At 31.7% G+C, this 18,302-nt stretch overlaps 2 protein-coding genes across 2 annotated transcripts; both read left to right on the plus strand.

Annotated features, from left to right (window-relative positions):
• Window positions 1-167: 167 nt before the first annotated feature.
• On the plus strand, window positions 168-2,682 carry LOC105965665 (uncharacterized). Its single transcript, XM_012990237.2, has 6 exons — window positions 168-677; window positions 1,059-1,185; window positions 1,760-1,899; window positions 2,002-2,064; window positions 2,156-2,224; window positions 2,327-2,682. Exons 1-6 carry the CDS (start codon window positions 465-467, stop codon window positions 2,396-2,398), a joined length of 684 nt encoding a protein of 227 aa, XP_012845691.1. The 5' UTR covers window positions 168-464; the 3' UTR covers window positions 2,399-2,682.
• Window positions 2,683-16,153: 13,471 nt separating this feature from the next.
• LOC105966590 (calcium uniporter protein 5, mitochondrial) lies at window positions 16,154-18,012 on the plus strand. Its single transcript, XM_012991165.2, has 2 exons — window positions 16,154-16,830; window positions 17,353-18,012. The coding sequence occupies exons 1-2, from the start codon at window positions 16,219-16,221 to the stop codon at window positions 17,845-17,847; spliced, it is 1,107 nt and encodes a 368-aa protein (XP_012846619.2). The 5' UTR covers window positions 16,154-16,218; the 3' UTR covers window positions 17,848-18,012.
• Window positions 18,013-18,302: the final 290 nt, after the last annotated feature.

Below are 18,302 nucleotides of genomic sequence, written 5' to 3' on the forward strand. Positions count from 1 at the left end.
AACCCACCCGCTAGTGGTATTTGCATCATGCCGCAACGCAAGCCAAATATACTCCATGATTGACGAGCCCTCTCCTCCACGTGGCAGTCTGTCATTTGTCAGTTTCTTCTCTTTGGGATCCACACCTTTCTCCCTCAATAATTAAAGTTGCAAAAAAAAAACAGAGTAAGAGAAAACACACAAAACACACACACAGAGTCACTGTCATCTTCTCTCTCCCTCTCTCTCTCTCTCTCTCTCACACAAACACACACACACACAGCTGCTGTGTTTTGTGTCTCTGAAATAGAAAAAAAAAAAAAAAAAATTCAAAATTTCGCCCCAATTTTCATCACCATTCATCCAAAACGTTCGATTTCTGGATTCCTGAACCCGCGATCTCTCAATCGAACCCAATTTCACACCCCAAATCTCCATGATTCAGTTAAAATCGATAGGGTTTTGAGCAAACAAAATTCTCGAAAATGCTGGAAGTAGCTACAACGGAGAGCAATGGCGGATTCTCCACGCACTCGTCTCAGTTGCAGAGCTGCGGCGACAGCAGCGAAGAGGAGCTCTCCGTGCTTCCCCGCCACACCAAGGTGGTGGTCACCGGAAACAACCGCACTAAGTCGGTCCTCGTCGGCCTTCACGGCGTCGTCAAAAAAGCCGTCGGCCTTGGCGGTTGGCACTGGCTGGTACACCAATTTCACAATTTTTCATTATTATTTTTCTCTGCATTATTTTATTAATTGTTATTTTTTTGTAATATTTGATTCATTGTCGGTGAGACTGAGAAGGGTATATGTATATTTTATCCCTTTCTCCCGGAAATTCATATTTGTTGTTTTATAAATTATAAATAATAAATAAATAATTCATGCATGTATAACTGATTTCAATTTAACATAAATTTGGTGTTTTCTCTTCTGTTGTACGGTAAACGGAATTTTATTTGGCGAAAAACGACTGTAATTGCTACGTTTTTACCGGCGTAATCAGATGAATATGAGTCTTTTAACGCAATTTCCTCTCGAATTACGGTTTATTAATATTGACTAAAAAAGTAAAAATTACAGGTTCTTACGAATGGGATTGAGGTAAAGCTACAACGGAATGCTTTAAGTGTGATCGAAGCTCCTACAGGAAACGAAGAAGACGACGACCTTGAATTCGAACACACGCAGTGGAATGTATCGGATATGGGTTAGTTCGAGTTTTATCTTTTTGTATTTATTCATAATTGCTGCTTCTTAATTTGCCATAGCCAAACAAGATATTTAACAAACTATAGCACAATGGTTCTATTTCCGTTTATCGGTTTTCATTTTTTTCTTAAAGATAATTTTCGGTCTTTACTTTTAACATAGATTCTAGTTTTCTCAATTTTATCAATATGGTGAAGTTTGTGGAGGTTGTTACATAGGATTCTCTGTATTCATTTTCCAACCCTTTAGACAAGCTTTTGGTATCCATTCCTTTATTGGGCAAATTACGAAAAAACCCAATCTTGTTTGGGTAATTACAACCACCCCTCTCAATTGTGTATTTTCTTACGAAAAGCCCCCTTGCTTAGTAGGTAAATTTGACACCGTAAGGGTGGACGTGTAAGACAAATACATAGTTGAGTGGTGGTTGTAATTATCGAAACATGAGAGGGGTTTTTGTAATTTGGCCTTACCTTAGGGGGTTGGCTGTAATTTGCCCTTATTTTTTCCTTTTTTTCTTTTGGCCCACCATTTTAATCTAATTTATTTAGTGTGTTCATGTCTTTTTTCAGCATCGGATGATACTCAAAAGTCGTATAGATCAAGGCATCGTACACAAAGGTCATTTGGGTCGTTTCACAAGACGCTAACTCGGTCTCTCTCGCCTGACTCGCTGTCTAAAGATTCTGTTTCTACTACAAGGGGATCTCCGGTGAGAAAAATATTCATGTCTTTATTCATAGGAACTAAAATGCAGAAAGTTTTAATCTTTAATTACCTTGTAAACTTACTTAAAGAACCACCTCACGCGCAGAAAGTTGACCTCAGCAAACTTGAGATGGGTGCTTTATGGAGATATTTGCGGCACTTCAATCTCGTGAGTGTTGGTTGATTTTATTATTATACGACGAAAGAAAAATGTTTTTAATTTTATATTTATTTAAATATGCTTAATCATTGTCGTTTAGGTGGACGCGATTCATAACCCTACCAAAGAGCAAATCATTGATGTTGTTCAAAGGCATTTCATGTCACAAGTAATCTTTAAATTTACTTTTTTTTTTTCGTATTTCTTCGAATTTTTCCGCATCCCTTTATTGAATTAAATTGGGGTTTTTTTTTTTTTTTTTTTTTGGTAGCAAATGGATGAGTTGCAAGTGATAACGGGGTTTGTGAAAGCGGCCAAGAGACTGAAGAAAGTCAGGAAATGAATGACATCATTGATCGGTCCCGTTTCTGACTACCTTAACAAAATCGTGATTACCTTAATATGACGATGTATATGTGTCTCTCCGGCGATTATATGATATATATCTCTTTCGTTTTCCGTAGGTTTAACTGTAGCTATGTAGATATATATATGTAAAAACCACTAAACTAGCCAAGCACTCGTAAGAAGACGACTATTTACCTAGGCAATAGCTTTGGTTCAATGTATTTTGCCGATCCGATATATATTTCAATTTCCGATTATATATATTTCAATTTCGATTATTTCGATAGTTAACTACAACGTTTATGGTACTTAAATGTTTTCAATTGCTGATGTGTCACCTCTGCTTTATAATCTCTCATGACAAAAACAAAATGATTAGGCGGCTGGCTTAACATGTTTTCTTGGCGACAACATTAACTTTTACAAAGAAAACTAGAGTTGAGATAATAATTAAAAATTTAGATAATAATTAATCTTATTAATTACTTAATTAGCTGATCGATGAAGGCCTAATTGAGGTGGATCCTGCAAAGGCCCATCAGTCTGCATTTAACATCATTTGGGCCTACAGAACTTATCAACAAGAAAGGAAAAGAAATGGGACTCAAGAATGGACGCTTTTACCCTTGCTAATTTATGAAGGGTCGAAATTAGTCCAAAATCAAAATATAAAGAATCAAAATTAAAAAATTAAAAAATTGTTAGTGATAATATTAAGGTTCTCACTCTATATGATAATCAGAATTTGTGTCTAATCATTACAATAATTTTTTTTAAATTATCATCCTTAAAAAAATAATATTTTCTCGTTACAGAAATATATAGAAGTAACTATCAAGCAGATTGCACCTTTCGATATCCCTCACCATCTTATTATTTATTTATATAATTTGACATACCCCTTGGCCATTTGAAGTATCTAAGTTGCCCTTATAGAACTAATTTTAATCCCTAGTCAACCCACCTCTTCCACTCTTAAATCCGAATCTCCGCCCCCATATGTTTCCGACTGACAATGGTGCTTCTCGGAGTAATTACTTTCTTTTCGGCAGTCGAAATTTGATGATTTAACCACCACTGTTACGTTATTTAGAAATAATTAAGGGTATTTATATAATGATTTTAAGAATTCAAAATAAAATGGTGTAACAAGAGAATTTGAAGGTAGAAATAGCACGACACTCAATTGAGTGTTCACTATCTTATGTCTAATTGTTTTGGCTACAACTAGTGGTCAATTCAATTAGTTCCCTGTTTTCATTGGCTTAGCTTCCAAATCTGGTCAAACCAACTTTAATAAGTGGTCATCTTTTGCCATAAACCTAATATATCATCACTCAAAACCATTGCAAAATAGCATTCTTGTAACTTGTAAGCCCATCAAACAACTTTTTGTTTAACTTTAATTTATCCATACCGTGGAAAAGGGAAATTGTTTTTTTTTTTTTTTTTTTTCTTGACATATTTAAACCAATTAGCAAAAATAAAAATATATATATATATATATATAAAAGAAAAAGAAAAAATATTATTGCATTTCCGTGACGCATTTGTTAAAAATCATACAATGAATTAGGTTGGTGGAGTGGGATTATATTAATTTACTTAATAATTGAACCCACGTAACTCATAAATCCCAAAAGATGGATGTGTTGTGAGCCACATGATTAACGTGGTGTTTGAAAAAACTTTTGAAAATATATAATAATTTTTTGGCGATTAATTAGTTTTTTTGCTTATTTATAAACTAGCATTTTTTCCCCGTGCGATGCACGGGATCGTATTTTAAAAGTGAAAGAAAAAAATCAATGTAATACATGATAAAATAAATAACTAACATAGTAAATTTAACAAATTAGTACGATTCATATTTTATATAACATTAGTTTTTTTACGTAGTAAAATTTATAATCCAAATAAATAAGTTAAGATTTAACAAATTTTCAGTGTCGATTTTGATAATTGTTGAAAAATACAGTTAGAAAATTAGTACAAGAAAAATATTAAAAATAAATAATTTGAGAAATGCCATTAGGGTTGCCCTAGCGTTTCTTTCTTTTATATATAAGATACATTTCGTGAATTATTTTCTAAAAATAGCTATATTTACATAATTTCAAAGTATCTATACAAGGGTATATTTCCACGACGAATTTTTGCTTTATTAACATCTAACTAAAGATGATTTCGAAGAAAGTTAGGTGTAAGCATGTCGGATCCATCAATCTGTCCGATCTGGTAAAACTTGTCCCATTAGGACCAAGACAATTTCAATATTTTTTTTAATACGCAAGAAACCCGTCCAACTCTGCTATACAAGATGACGCTGTTTTGTTTAAATTATGTAGCATAATGAATAAATAATATATAATACATTAATAAATTATCTCTAACATGTCAAAACTGATATCTATAACTACGATTTCGTCTCGTTTTGTCTATAGTCATTTATTTTATTTATAATATTGTCTTATAAAACTTTGAATTTAGTTACTCTTTTTAATGAATTTAAGGTTAAAACGTATTAATTTTGATTTGCTCTTGACATTTCTCATGAATGTGTTATTCAAGTTGATTTAAATTTAAGATTTTTATGCTTGGTCTTCATATTAATTTTTAGATAGTTTCGCATAAAATTTATAAATTATTAAAACAAAAACAAAAAAATTATAATGAGTTTCGAACTGTAAAAGTTGGGTTTACGAAGCCGCCATGGACCCGCCTATCATGAACCCATTAATAATCCACAAATTTAATTCCTTTAAATCAAGAATCGTTGTTTGATGGAACGCGGGTAAGTGCTGCTAGAACTCGGATCTGCGCACAACCCTCTAAATCAATGAAATTTGGGCATCATAGTTTGTGGCTATAGCTAGTTGATAATTACATTTTGGTCCTCAAATCTCAACTTTATAAAATTTGGGCATCATATTTTGTGGCTATAGATAGTAATTGATAATTACATTTTGGTCCTCAAATCTCAACTTCATAAGATGAATTGCTTATAATTTAGGGTAAATTACAAACACCCCCCTGAGGTATGGTCAAATTACAAAAATCCCCCTCTTATTTGGATAATTACATCTACCCCCTCAATTATGATTTTTTCTTACACCTCCACTCTTATTGTGCCAAATTCAACATAATCATCTAGATTCCGTGGAATGTGCTCTAATTTGTACTCGTTTTGTGTAAAAATACAGTTTCCAATGCACCACAAACTAATATATACAAGCTAAAAATCACATATTATGATCAACTTGCTTCATAATGTAGAGTTTGAATGGGATAAAACGGGTACACAAGTGATAATATTCCATATAATCTCGAAGAATCCACTAAATTTGAGGAGTTGAGGGGGTGGTTGTAATTATCCAAACAAGAGGGGTATTTTTGTAATTTGACCATACCTCAGGGGGGTGTTTGTAATTTACCCTATAATTTATAAGAGCAACTCCAATGCTAGATATTAAAATTGAGTTATCAAATGCTCATTTGATATTTGAGAATTATTTTAGTATTAATTTAAAACTCATCAACTCCAACCATGGTTATTAAATTAATTATCAATTGGAAGTTAATTGGTGATTTTATTTGTAATTGCCACGTGTCAACTTCTGATTGGATGTTTGGGAGGTTACAATTTTGATAACTCAATTTCCAGCAAGTATTTTTACAATCCGAAAGGTGAATTATCAAAATTGAAACCTCATTTGATAACTCCATTGGAGTTAAAGATTTCTATTTTTAAGTATATAAATGGAAGTTAAATGTTTGACTACTCTATTTGATAACCCCGTTGGAGTTGCTCTAAGGTTGCATTCTATACCACAAACATTTTTCCTTTGAAATGCGAACCCTCAATTTTTCTTCGATGGACGATTAGGATTATTTTTCATTTGCCTAATTTGTTATTTATGGAAATTATTGAAAAAATAAAAATAAAAAAAAACCCTAATAGTCTTTAAACGTTATGCTCATTAATCATAATTCAATGCTTACCGTCCAACCATTAATATTTATCATTATTAGGTCACCACTAATTTTGATTGGTTTTTATATTTAATATACATTAATGAGATTATACATATTTGATTTTTTTTTTTCAATCCAACATCTACAGATTACTAATACATTTCGAACTAGCAAAACTCTATTAATTTAGTGAAATATTAAATTATTAATAATTTAATACATTTTCATCAAGTTGAGATTGAGAAAAAAAAAATTATTTAAACAAGATTATTTTTTTATCGAGGTTCTGGTATATAATTAGGTATCAATCATGTCATCATATAATATATATATATACAATGTTCACATATGTTACAATAGATAGCGACCAAAACGTAAAATAAACAGGCAGATTAAAGATAAAAGCCTTGTTAATTGGCTTTATGTACCCAATAAGACTTGCTGTCACACTTATTACAACTTTTCACTTAGTTGAGGGGCAAGGTTAAATATAATGTCAAGCATATATTATTTTTTATTTGGTCTTACAATACAATTTATTTATTAAAGCCATTGAGTAGCTCCTAAGTAAGACAATACTAGTAATTTGTACGATTAGTTATTAATAGCCGGTGAGTATTTTTTCTTTTTTTTTTTGGGAGCAATATTCAAATTATTTAAGACTTCTTTTATGACAAAATCAGAAAATAGGGGAAAAAAATTGTGTTTTTTGCATTAATTTGAATTTTGAGTGAGCTAATTAATAATATTTGGGGCTTCTTTTGCATTAATTTTGATTTTAACTAGGCTAATTAATAAAAAATGGGTTGGCTTAATAGATACTCCCTACGTTCCAAATTAACTGTCGCTTTAGGGAGTTTTTCATGTTCCATATTATCTGTCACTTTAAAATTTCAATGATGCATTAATTACTTTTTTCTCAACTATGCCCTTATTAGTTATTACTCTTAATTAGTTGAGATATAATTAATTACATGGGTATTTTAGTCATATTATATGTATTTTTCTAAAATTCACGCATATTTATTAATTTTTTAATATGTGCGCAACAACCTAAAACGACAATTATTTTGGAACGGAGGGAGTACATGGGTAGAATATAGGAGAATATTTACAAATTGAGAGTGGATTTGAGTCCACCCTGCCTAAATGGTGGACTCGCCCCTGCTAGTGTAGTTCACATCTTGCGTGTGATTGCAAGTTATTGTACGAAAGTTTATGAAGAGGTTTACCCGGTGCAATTTTTTGTGGATTCTTTTTTTATAAAATAATAATGAAAAAAATACTTAATCAAAGTCCAACTAATAAAATTAAATTTAAGTGTATACAATATTCATGGTCGGTTAGAAATCAATAACTTTTATCCTTTTCATGCAATTTTAATTGAGAGGAGAAAAATGATAATTATGGGTGCAATGAGCTGAGCCGACACGTAAGTTCGGTGAGCCGACTCGTCGGTTTAGTGAGCTGACTCGACAAAAGTTCAAATTCGAATTTTTCGAACTTGAGCCCGAGTTCATTCTTAGTTGTTTAATAATAAATTCATAAAAGTTAATAAAAATAAATTACATGTCATTTATTCATTTCGATTTTTTATTATAATTTATAATAATATTAATAGAAAATAAAAAAATAAAAAGACACAAAATGGCTCAGGCTAAAGTGCGAAAATAAATATTAAATGTTATTAATTTAATATTTGAGTTTTATTTAGTATTTGCTAGTCTAATAAGTTTTGGACCAATTTAAAAAAAAAATAATGTTGTTATTTGGCAAAACATAAACTTATCGAGAGATTGCTAATTTTACAATAAAACCCTAATAAAACTGAAAAATTAAATATCGCGAGGTCTAGATTAAATATTTAATATATGTATAATTATATACAATTGTAAATCAAATGGATTTACATGTCATCACCACTATATCCACAAGATCTACCACAACGATAGCGTCATCTTCTCCACTCATTCATTTCTTAATTATTTTATGACATCATCAACGTCTTAATTAGCCACTAGGATTGCACGATCTTTTAAATATAGGGGTCTTTACAAATAAGCCCATCAATGGGTACTTATTTATAAAGATATCAAGACAAAAAACTCATTTACCAATAAGTCCACACATGGTCCAGATTTTTGTAAAGGACTAAAATAACCCGTCATACTTTAATATGCTTCAATTTCATCCTTAACTTTATTTAACCTCAATTTGACCCCAAATTTCACAAATTATTCAATTTAATATGTTCCGGCGTTGACTTTTTCGTTTTTTTTTTCCTCTTTTCTTTCTTTCTGTAACTTTTTTTTTCGTTTAAACAACAATATTGCTGTGATTGATAGTAATATTAACTATATTACTGTTAAACACAGTAAAATTAAACTAAACTAAAGTTTAACACAGTAATATTGCTATATTAATCTCTAGCACAGTAATATTAACACAACAAAACTCATTATTATTATGTAATAGAGTAATATTACTATGTTGACCGTTCAACAAATGTAAACATAATAAAAACCCAAAATAATTAATATTACTGTGAGTGACAGTAATATTACTATAACAACAGTAATATTACAATAATAGACAGTAATATTATTACGTTACTCCATGAATAACACAAACAAACAAAAAATCCAAACAAAATAATAATATTGATGTGGTTGACAACAATATTACTATAACAACAGTAATATTACCGTCAACCACAGTAATATTATTGTGTTTAGAGTAATATTACAATAATAGACAGTAATATTATTACGTTACTCCGTGAATAACTCAAACAAAACAAAAAACCCAAAAAAATAATAATATTGATGTTGTTGACAGTAATATTATTGTGTTTACAGTTAGTTTACTGTCAACAACAGTAATATAATTACGTTGACTTGTTAACAAATCAAACAAAATTAAAAAAAAAACAAAAAAAAAATAATAATATTACATGAATTTACTGTCAACGGCAACACAATTACATAAATGTATTGTCAACGGTAGTACAATTACGTTAATTTACTGTCAGTGACAGCACAATTACAGTCAACGTTTAGCGGCGGACGTAAAATAAAAAACTTAAAAAAGTTAGCGCCGGAGACTGCCGGAAACCGACGAAAAAATCCGGAAGAAAAGAAAAGAAAAAAGCAAAAAAAAAAAAAAGTCAATGCCGGAGACCTGCGAAAAAATCCGAAAGAAAAAAAAAATTGAAAAGTCAACGCCGGAATCTGGCGCAAAAAAAAAAAAATTGAAAAAAAAAAAAAATTTTGGGTCAAAATTGAATATTTTGTGAAATTTGTGGTCAAATTGAGATTAAATTAAGTTAAAGGATGAAATTGGAGCATATTAAAGGATGCTAAAAAAAAGTCAAAATTGAATTTTTGTGGTCAAAATTGGATTTTTGTGGACAAAATTGATTAAATTGGGGTTACAATTAATAATTGGGTATAAATGGTTGAGGGTAATATTGGGATATATACATGAGTGATGAGTGTTTCCTTTATTTATAATAAATATTAAAGGGATGGGCTTATTGGTAAAAGAGATATAGCCCATAAACTTAAAATAATAAACATGTTTGGTTGGGGACTTATACACAAAAACCCCTTAAAAATATACTCCCTTCCCTTACTAGATGTCCTTTTGGGATTTTTTTTTATCCTAAATTATTTGTATTTTCGAGTTCTAATAAGGCGTTACTTGCATTTTTATCAATGTTGGCCCTTATCGCTGTTAATTAGTTAACTAAAAAAATTAATGAGAAGGCTGTTTTAGTATTTACTATGTTATTTTTGGTATAATTTATGCATATTTATTGACTATCTTAATATGTAACGTGTAACCACAAAAAAAGACATGTAATAAGGGACGGAGGAAGTATTGTTGATGGGGGTATATTCGGCAACTTGGCTGTAACCATACCTTCTCGACATAGTGAGCCGAAGGCCTAATAGAGATCAAGATGGGCCAAGAGGTCAGTTCCATGAAGTATGTTCGCCGAAGTAGGTCAAGAGCTCGCCTAATAGAGGTCATCTCTTGAGAGTTCGCCCTATGCATCCGCGAATGAGAAAAGGAGACGCGACAGACAACAAACTGATCATCTCGTAACCGTTGGAGGGAGAGATCAGGAGAAAATGTCCATAAATAGATAAGTAAAGATTGTAAATTGAGATCACCGATTGAAATCATAATCATGCACATAAATAGCGATTGTAAATAAGAAAAGACCCATAAACAGTTTTTCTATATAAGAAAGTGTAAAACCCCCATTAGGGTTACGTTCACATATACAGTATATAATATAATACCCTTTGATACTTTCTCCCAAGATGGGGACGGTGGCGGAACAGAACATTTCGAGTGGCGGAAATCCGAAGCGGTGAAGCGACGACGGAACCCCTTCCTTTACTTTGGCTTCGGGTCTCGCGGCGGCAACTTCGAGGCGGATCGAACGGCGAAGAGAGGCTGAGTGTGAGAGAGCTATAGAAAGAGAAAAGCATGAATCTGGGAAGAAGAAAAAACATCGGGAAAAATATCTAGAGAGAGAAAGAGCAGAAGTGGGGGTGGTTGTGGGTTGAAATGATGTGGACGGCTAGGGTTTCGGTATTTACTTCATATAGTGAAAGGATATAATTGGTATTTCATATTGTTCAGGGGGGTCTCACAAATTAAGTTCGAAATTTGGGTTTTTGACTAGGAAGGAAAAATTCTTTGGACCTATCCCTATATATTTTCAAAAGTAGGGGGTTATCCCTCATTTCCCCTAAATATAAATCTATATAGATAAGAGAAAATAAATGGCTAATTAAAGAATAGCTTATTTATATTAGAACTATTTATATTAAAACGATGACAATTAGAGATCGTCCGGTACACTAATCTCATATAATATTGTACGTATGGATCATATATACACTATTTAATCTTGTATAATTGAAGTCAATGAATTAGAAATATAATAATTGATCTTAAGTTAATTATTTGTTCATAGTTGATTACATAAAGATAAAGATAGCATTGATGTGTATTTAAAAATAATTAACTAATTAAAGATGGTGCGAATCAGAGTAGGAGGTTACACCAATTAAGCTTTAGATCTTTTAATTTTTAATTATGTTGCGTCACTTTCAAACGTATGACATACCCCTTTAATTTAATTTTAATTTTCAATTAAAATGGCTAATTAGAGGACACCTTCGACCAAAGTTTAATTTTGTCCCCAAAATGCAATCACCATTAGGCTAATTGGTTCCATAATTATTGAACTTTTATTTATAAATGGAGTAATAATTAATAATTAAAAATTCGTTGGGCTATGTACGTAAAGTCTACTAAATACTAATGTTATATATATTTAGGGTAAATTACAACCACCCCTGAAGTATGATAAAATTACGAAACCCCCCTCATGTTTGAGTAATTACAACCACACCCCATCAACTATAAATCTTCTTACACGTCCACCCTTCCGGTTTCAAAATTAGTGGAATCTTCTTGATTATATGGAATATTATCACTTTTGTACCCGTTTTATCCCATTCGAGCTCCACATTTTAAAGAAAGATGATCATAAGATGTGTTTCCTGGCTTGTGATTGTGGTGCATCAAAAACTGTATTTTTACACAAAACGAATACAAACTAGATTTACATTCCACGAAATCTAGATGATTATGTGTTGAATATGACACCATAAGGGTGGAGGTGTAAGAAGATTCATCGTTGAGGGGTAGATGTAATTCTACAAACAAGAGAGGGTTTTTCGTAATTTTATCATACCTCAAGGGTGGTTGTAATTTACCCTATATATTTATTGTGAAAACGTAACAAATTAGATGTTGAAACCTATAGTAAACTAAATTTAAGATGGTGTTTGGCTAAACTTATAAGTTGTTGAAGAGAGTTTATAAGATGTTTAAGAGCTCATAAGCTTTTTCAAAATGTTTGGTATATTAAAAGAAATTATTACAAATTAAAAAAATTAAGTAATTGGAAAACTTTTAAGATCTTTTCTAAAAATACATTTACACCCACCTTTTTATTGAAGATTTTATAATAACTAAAAATAGTTCATAAGCTAATTATTCAAACAATTTAAAAATTAATTCTAAAAATAAAAAATAACAACTTATCTACTCTTAAAACAACTTATAATATGTAAGAATTTATTAGTTGTTTAAGATAAGTTTAGCCAAACAATTATCGAATTAATTTTATATGCAATCATTTAAAAATATTTCCCATTTCTTTTTCTCAATTTAACTTTTTTTTTTAAATCAAGAATGGAATCAAACACACAATGAAAGAGCAAATGGGGGTAGTAGATATCCCACTAATGTCTGAAAATTACAGCCTAAATGGAATCCAAATTGCCTATGTAAGATTCCACTTCCCCAATTGGTTGGGGATTCTATATTTATTCAAATTCCATCCTATGTTACTTGTCTTCAAATCTAACTTTAATTTATTGATAAAAAAAATAAAAAATAAAAAAATACAATAAAATCCAACTTAATTACCATATTATTGTGCTTAGAATTTTATGTCCCTTCTTTTTCTCAAAGGGCTACTAGCCACAGGAATCTCTGCCTACATTTATTTAATATTCCCCTCATCCATTAACCCAATATTGATACGGTTGACATCACACTTCTCTTTTCAATTGGATTATATCTTAAAATAAAATATTAAATACAGTTTGCACCCGTAAAAATTAAGGCATGTTACCGTTACTCCTCGTGATGTATGAAATGTACCACTTGTAAGTTAAACGTTAAAACACTGACACCGTTAGTCCGTTACATTAATAAGCCAAATGACTAAATAGCCCTACAACGAAAAATACGCTCTTAAAACAAACAATTTCTTCGACTTTCAGTAAAGAAACATCCTCTGCCTCTTCCAAGAAACAAAATCTGCCTAACTCGATTTCCTCAACAGTGTTTGAATGAATTTTCTTGCTGCAAGCTTCGACCCATGCTAGTAGAATTTTAGTCACAGCGGTGTGATTTACGAGTTTTTCTGCGGGTTCAAAATTTTTAAAAATAATTTCAATTTTATTGCTGTCTAATTTTTTCATTAATTAGGATTGAGAAACCTTTTGTTTAAGCCATATATATATATATATATATATATATATATATATATATATATATATATATATATATATAAGACTTTTTTTTTTTTTGAGCTTATATATATATAAGACTTGATAGATATATAAATTGGGTTTAATCTAGATGTCCTTGTTACAAAACATGTGGTGTGTGATGTATTAATATGGTAATGAAAGACAAAGTTTGGCCAAATTACACATTCTAATGGGGTATTATTTAGGCACGTCACAACAAAGAAAACAAAATAAAAATTTCATGTGTTTTGCTCTTAAATTTGCAACTTTTTTTTTATGTAAGTTTTAATACAATTTGAGCCATTAGAAATCATTATTACTTTTTAATGTAAGTTTTAATACAATTAATGTCATTAGAAATCATTATTATAGCAGAAACTCGATAAATTAATAACCTCGTTTAAATAATATTTTTTTCCGGTCCCAACTCAAGGACAAAGTGTTAAAAAATATATCATTTAATTAATATTTCGGCAAATTAATAGAAATTAGCTGATTCCAATTGTATTAATTTATAGAGGTTTAACAGTACTTATACTTTAATGTATGTTTTAACAATTTGAGCCATTAGAAATCATTATTACTTGTTTAATGTATGTTTATAATACAATCTCAGCCATCAGAAATCATTATTACTATTTTAATGTTTGTTTTAATGCAATTTGAGCCATTAGAAATCATTATTACTTATTTTTTATTTATGTTTCTAATACAATTTGAGCCAGTAGAAATCATTGTTACTTATTTTTATGTATGTTTCTATTACGATTTGAGCCATTAGAAAAAAATATTACTTAATTTTTATGTATGTTTCTAATACGATTTGAGCCATTAGAAATAATTATTACTAAAAAGGAAATTTCCAATAATGCATGGTAGTAATGACAATTTTGACTTGTCACCTTATATCTTGTCACTAGCTATCGTTATTTTTTGTTAAAAAAAAAATCAACAATCGTTTTCATTCTGCCAATATATTTGATGTAATAGGGAATTTTAATTTTGGAATCATTAGATATATTTCTCTAGTGTGGGATTTTGTGACATCTGATTTAGGTGGAATCATATTCTTGTTGGGTATATAAGAATGTCCTTTTAAGTAACATGGGTTTAAAAAAATAATTAATTAAAATTAAGGGCAAAGTTCACTTTTTACCCTTAAATTGTGGGGTGTGTCGCGTTCGTTTGTAGAAGTTGTATTATCATGTCTATTGATGTTAGAAAAATAATATTTTGAAAATGAATTTGAAATATAAAGAAGGGTACTATGTGAAATGTATCATTTACTTTCCTTGTGTATAGAATACATCAAACACCCCTTGCCGTTAACCTTATTATTGATTTCGTTTTAAACCTTTGACTGACTGTTGCAAAGAGATGTTTTTTAAGACAAAAATATCCAAAAAATCTCTAGGCTTAGTCTTGGCCATTTTTCATCAAAATTTCCACTATTTTCAATCTTTTTATTCACTTTATTCAGTCATTTTTAATTATTTTCAAACTTTTTCTTTTGTTTCTGAATTTAAAAAAAAAAAAACTGAAAATCGAAGCAATAGAAATGAAACTTGGCAGATTATGAATGCAAAAACCTACAAAAAAGAAAAGTGAAAATCCCTAAATTCTAAAAGAAACATTAAAATCGAAATGAAACCCTAACTTGAAAGAATTGCAAATTAAAAACAAAGTTTTTCATATTATAATTGCAGAACCCCAAAAAACGAAGACTGAAAACCCCTAAATACAATATTAAAATCGACAAAAAACCCTAATTTAACAAACGCTAAAAATCGTCTACAACCCTAAAAAGTGAAACAACCTAAAAAAAACTAGGGGATTCCATCACACATAAAGCGGGGTAAAAGAGTCCTCGCACACTCAAATTTAACACCGTTAAAATATTGACCATTGACCTTAAAAAATAGGTGAGCATTTGATGTTTTCTATACATAAGGGAGTTAAATGATACATTTCCATAGTATAGGTGCGCAAAATGAATTTTACCATTTAGAAGAAATATTAATTTATAGGATAAATTACAACCACTCCTGAAGTATGGTTAAATTATGAAAAAACCCCTCTTGTTGGATAATTACAACCACCCCCTCAACTCCTCAAATTTAGTGGAATCTTCGAGATTATATGGAATATTATCACTTTTGTACCCGTTTTATCCCATCTGAACTCTACATTTTGAAGCAAGATGATCATAATATGTGTTTTTTGGCTTGTATATATCATATTGTGGTGCATCGGAAACTGTATTTTTACACAAAACGAGTACAAAATAGAGCAGATTCCACAAAATCTAAATGATTATGTTGAATTTGACAGGATAAGGGTGGAGGTGCAAAAAAAAAAAAAAAATCATAGTTGAAGGGTAGATGTAATTATCCAAACAAGAGGGATTTTATTGTAAATTGACCATACCTCAGGGGGTGTTTGTAATTTACCCTAATTTATATAACTTATACTCGAACTTTGTTAGCCGTTAGATCAAGTGTGATGAATCATCGTGCAGATTTTACATTGATTATTCATTCTCCCAACTAAACAGAAGATACTAAAAAGATTCTCTTTCCCTCTCTCCTCCTCCAGCCTTGGAGCACTATATATAGCCCCCTCTATTCTCACCGCAATTTCACCATCCGAGATTCTCGCCCCTCTCACTTCAATTCTCTCTCTCTCTCTCTCTCCTCTCTCTCTCTCTCTCATGGCAATTCGCCGAACACTTTCGAAGCGCTTGTTCAGCGCCACAACTCCAGACTCGATATCTCCGATCACAACTCCGCCGCCGTCCATGGCGGCGCGGCCCAACGCAGCCAAAGCACACCACCACCGCGAGTTCATCACCTCCCCGGACTCCGCCACCGCCGGCTTCTTCCGCCGCTTCCTCCAGCGCCGATCCATCAACAACGACCATTCCTCCCCCGCCGACGCCTTCCCCTCCTTCCTCACGCTCCCCGTAGGAGAGAAGCTCCGCGAGAAAATCAGGTCAATGAACGTCTCCGCCGGCGGAGACCATCGCCTCCACCTCGACGAGTTGATCCCGCCGCGCCCGACGGCGGCGGCGGCGGCGGAGGAGGAGGAAGGTTTCCGTGTTGCTGCGGCGGACGCGAAGAGAGTGCTGAGGTTCGTGCGGATGGAGCAGATCCGAGAGACGCTGAGGAATATTCCGGCGAGCGCGATTCCGCACGGTGAGTTTGTACGGATCTGCGGTGACGTGTGCGGCGATAGAGAAATGGGGCCGGAGTTTGCAAAGACGCTGGATGAATCTGGAAACGTCATCGTTTTAGGTGGCGTCGTTTTCCTCCGCCCCGATCAGGTATTTTAATTTATTAATTAATTTTAGAAATATTTTTATTTTTATTTTAAAAAAATTAAATTAATAATTCTACAGACAAATTTAAATTAATAATTCTACAGACAAATTTAAATTAATAATTCTCTGTTGTACCGGAAACTGAAGAGGTTAATTTTGTCATTTTGTTCGACAAATTTTCTTTAATTAATCCAGAAATTAAGGAGACACGTTTTAATGTGTTACAGACATGCATGATTGCGTGTAATAATATTTTATTTTATTTTTAATTTTAATTTTCCTTGAAATCAGAAAATCAGGTGCAAATCACGTGAAACTTTTGACATGCTATCCATGCACATATGTCCAAAGTGGCAAAAACGTTACACCGCACTAGTACTACTAGATGCAACACTTAAATCATACAACATAAAAAAAAATTCAAGACTATTAAAATAATTAATATTACTAATTCTCATATGTATAATTATAATAATATTAACTCGTGGAATACAAATTGATCAAAATTGTATTTTTGATTTACAGGTGGCCAAATCAATGGAGACACTAATTTCTCAATCAATAGCCATGCCAAATGATCCACGAAGAAAAGAATTGGACAATCTCGAACACGAAAAAGCCTTGATCGATAAAAAAGCCCGATCAATCGTTCGAGCGGAACTCTATTGCGGGCTGGGCTTTATGATTGCTCAAACATTGGGCTTCATGAGGCTAACTTTTTGGGAGTTGAGTTGGGATGTGATGGAGCCCATTTGTTTCTTTGTGACCTCGCTTCACTTTGCGTTAGCCTACGGCTTCTTTTTGAGGACTTCGAAAGAGCCATCTTTCGAAGGCTATTTTCAGCGCAGGTTCAGAGTTAAGCAAAAGAAGCTTGTGGAATTGCATAGTTTCGATTTGGAGAGGTATAATCAGTTGTGTGAGGCTTTCTATCCCAATTATGGGAAGCAATTTTATAGCAAGAATTCCGTCGAGTGTTTGAATCGTGGACGAGGGTCGGATTTTGGTTCGATCTATGGTTGAATGGTACCGAGCACATATCATTAGTGTTTTTTTTTTTGCCTAGTTAAATATAATGAGGTGGGAATGGAATGAGATTTTGAGTTTGTAGAGTTTTGTAAGTAAAAACTACAAGTAACTTTTGTGTAGGTCTTTTTTATGTATGGAATCTAATTATAAGGTTTATTCTATGCTGTATTGGATAAAATACACTGGGTAGATCTTTACCATTCATATAAGTACAAGCACACATTGGTATGTATAACTCAACCATAAAAATTCATCGGGTGTAGCATTATTACTATTATTTTATCTTTTTATTAGTTTAAATCACAATTTATTTTATCTTTTTATTAGTTTAAATCACAATTTGATACTGTTGATAAATAAGTAATCAAAACTGAATAAACGAAGAAATAAACTTATTTTATCTTTTGTACATATTTTATCTTTTTATTAGTTTAAATCACAATTTGATA

This window comes from Erythranthe guttata, chromosome 3, assembly GCF_056151865.1.
Source record: "Erythranthe guttata isolate IM_541 chromosome 3, IM_541, whole genome shotgun sequence".
Lineage (NCBI taxonomy): Eukaryota > Viridiplantae > Streptophyta > Magnoliopsida > Lamiales > Phrymaceae > Erythranthe > Erythranthe guttata.

Excerpts from the sequence above, each read along its gene's own strand:
- LOC105965665 (XM_012990237.2), top strand. The coding sequence starts at position 465 with ATGCTGGAAGTAGCTACAACGGAGAGCAATGGCGGATTCTCCACGCAC. Across the intron at positions 1,186-1,759 it reads GTGGAATGTATCGGATATGG|CATCGGATGATACTCAAAAG; the intron begins GTTAGTTCGAGT and ends GTCTTTTTTCAG. Across the intron at positions 2,225-2,326 it reads AAAGGCATTTCATGTCACAA|CAAATGGATGAGTTGCAAGT; the intron begins GTAATCTTTAAA and ends TTTTTTTGGTAG.
- LOC105966590 (XM_012991165.2), top strand. The coding sequence starts at position 16,219 with ATGGCAATTCGCCGAACACTTTCGAAGCGCTTGTTCAGCGCCACAACT. Across the intron at positions 16,831-17,352 it reads TTTTCCTCCGCCCCGATCAG|GTGGCCAAATCAATGGAGAC; the intron begins GTATTTTAATTT and ends TTTGATTTACAG.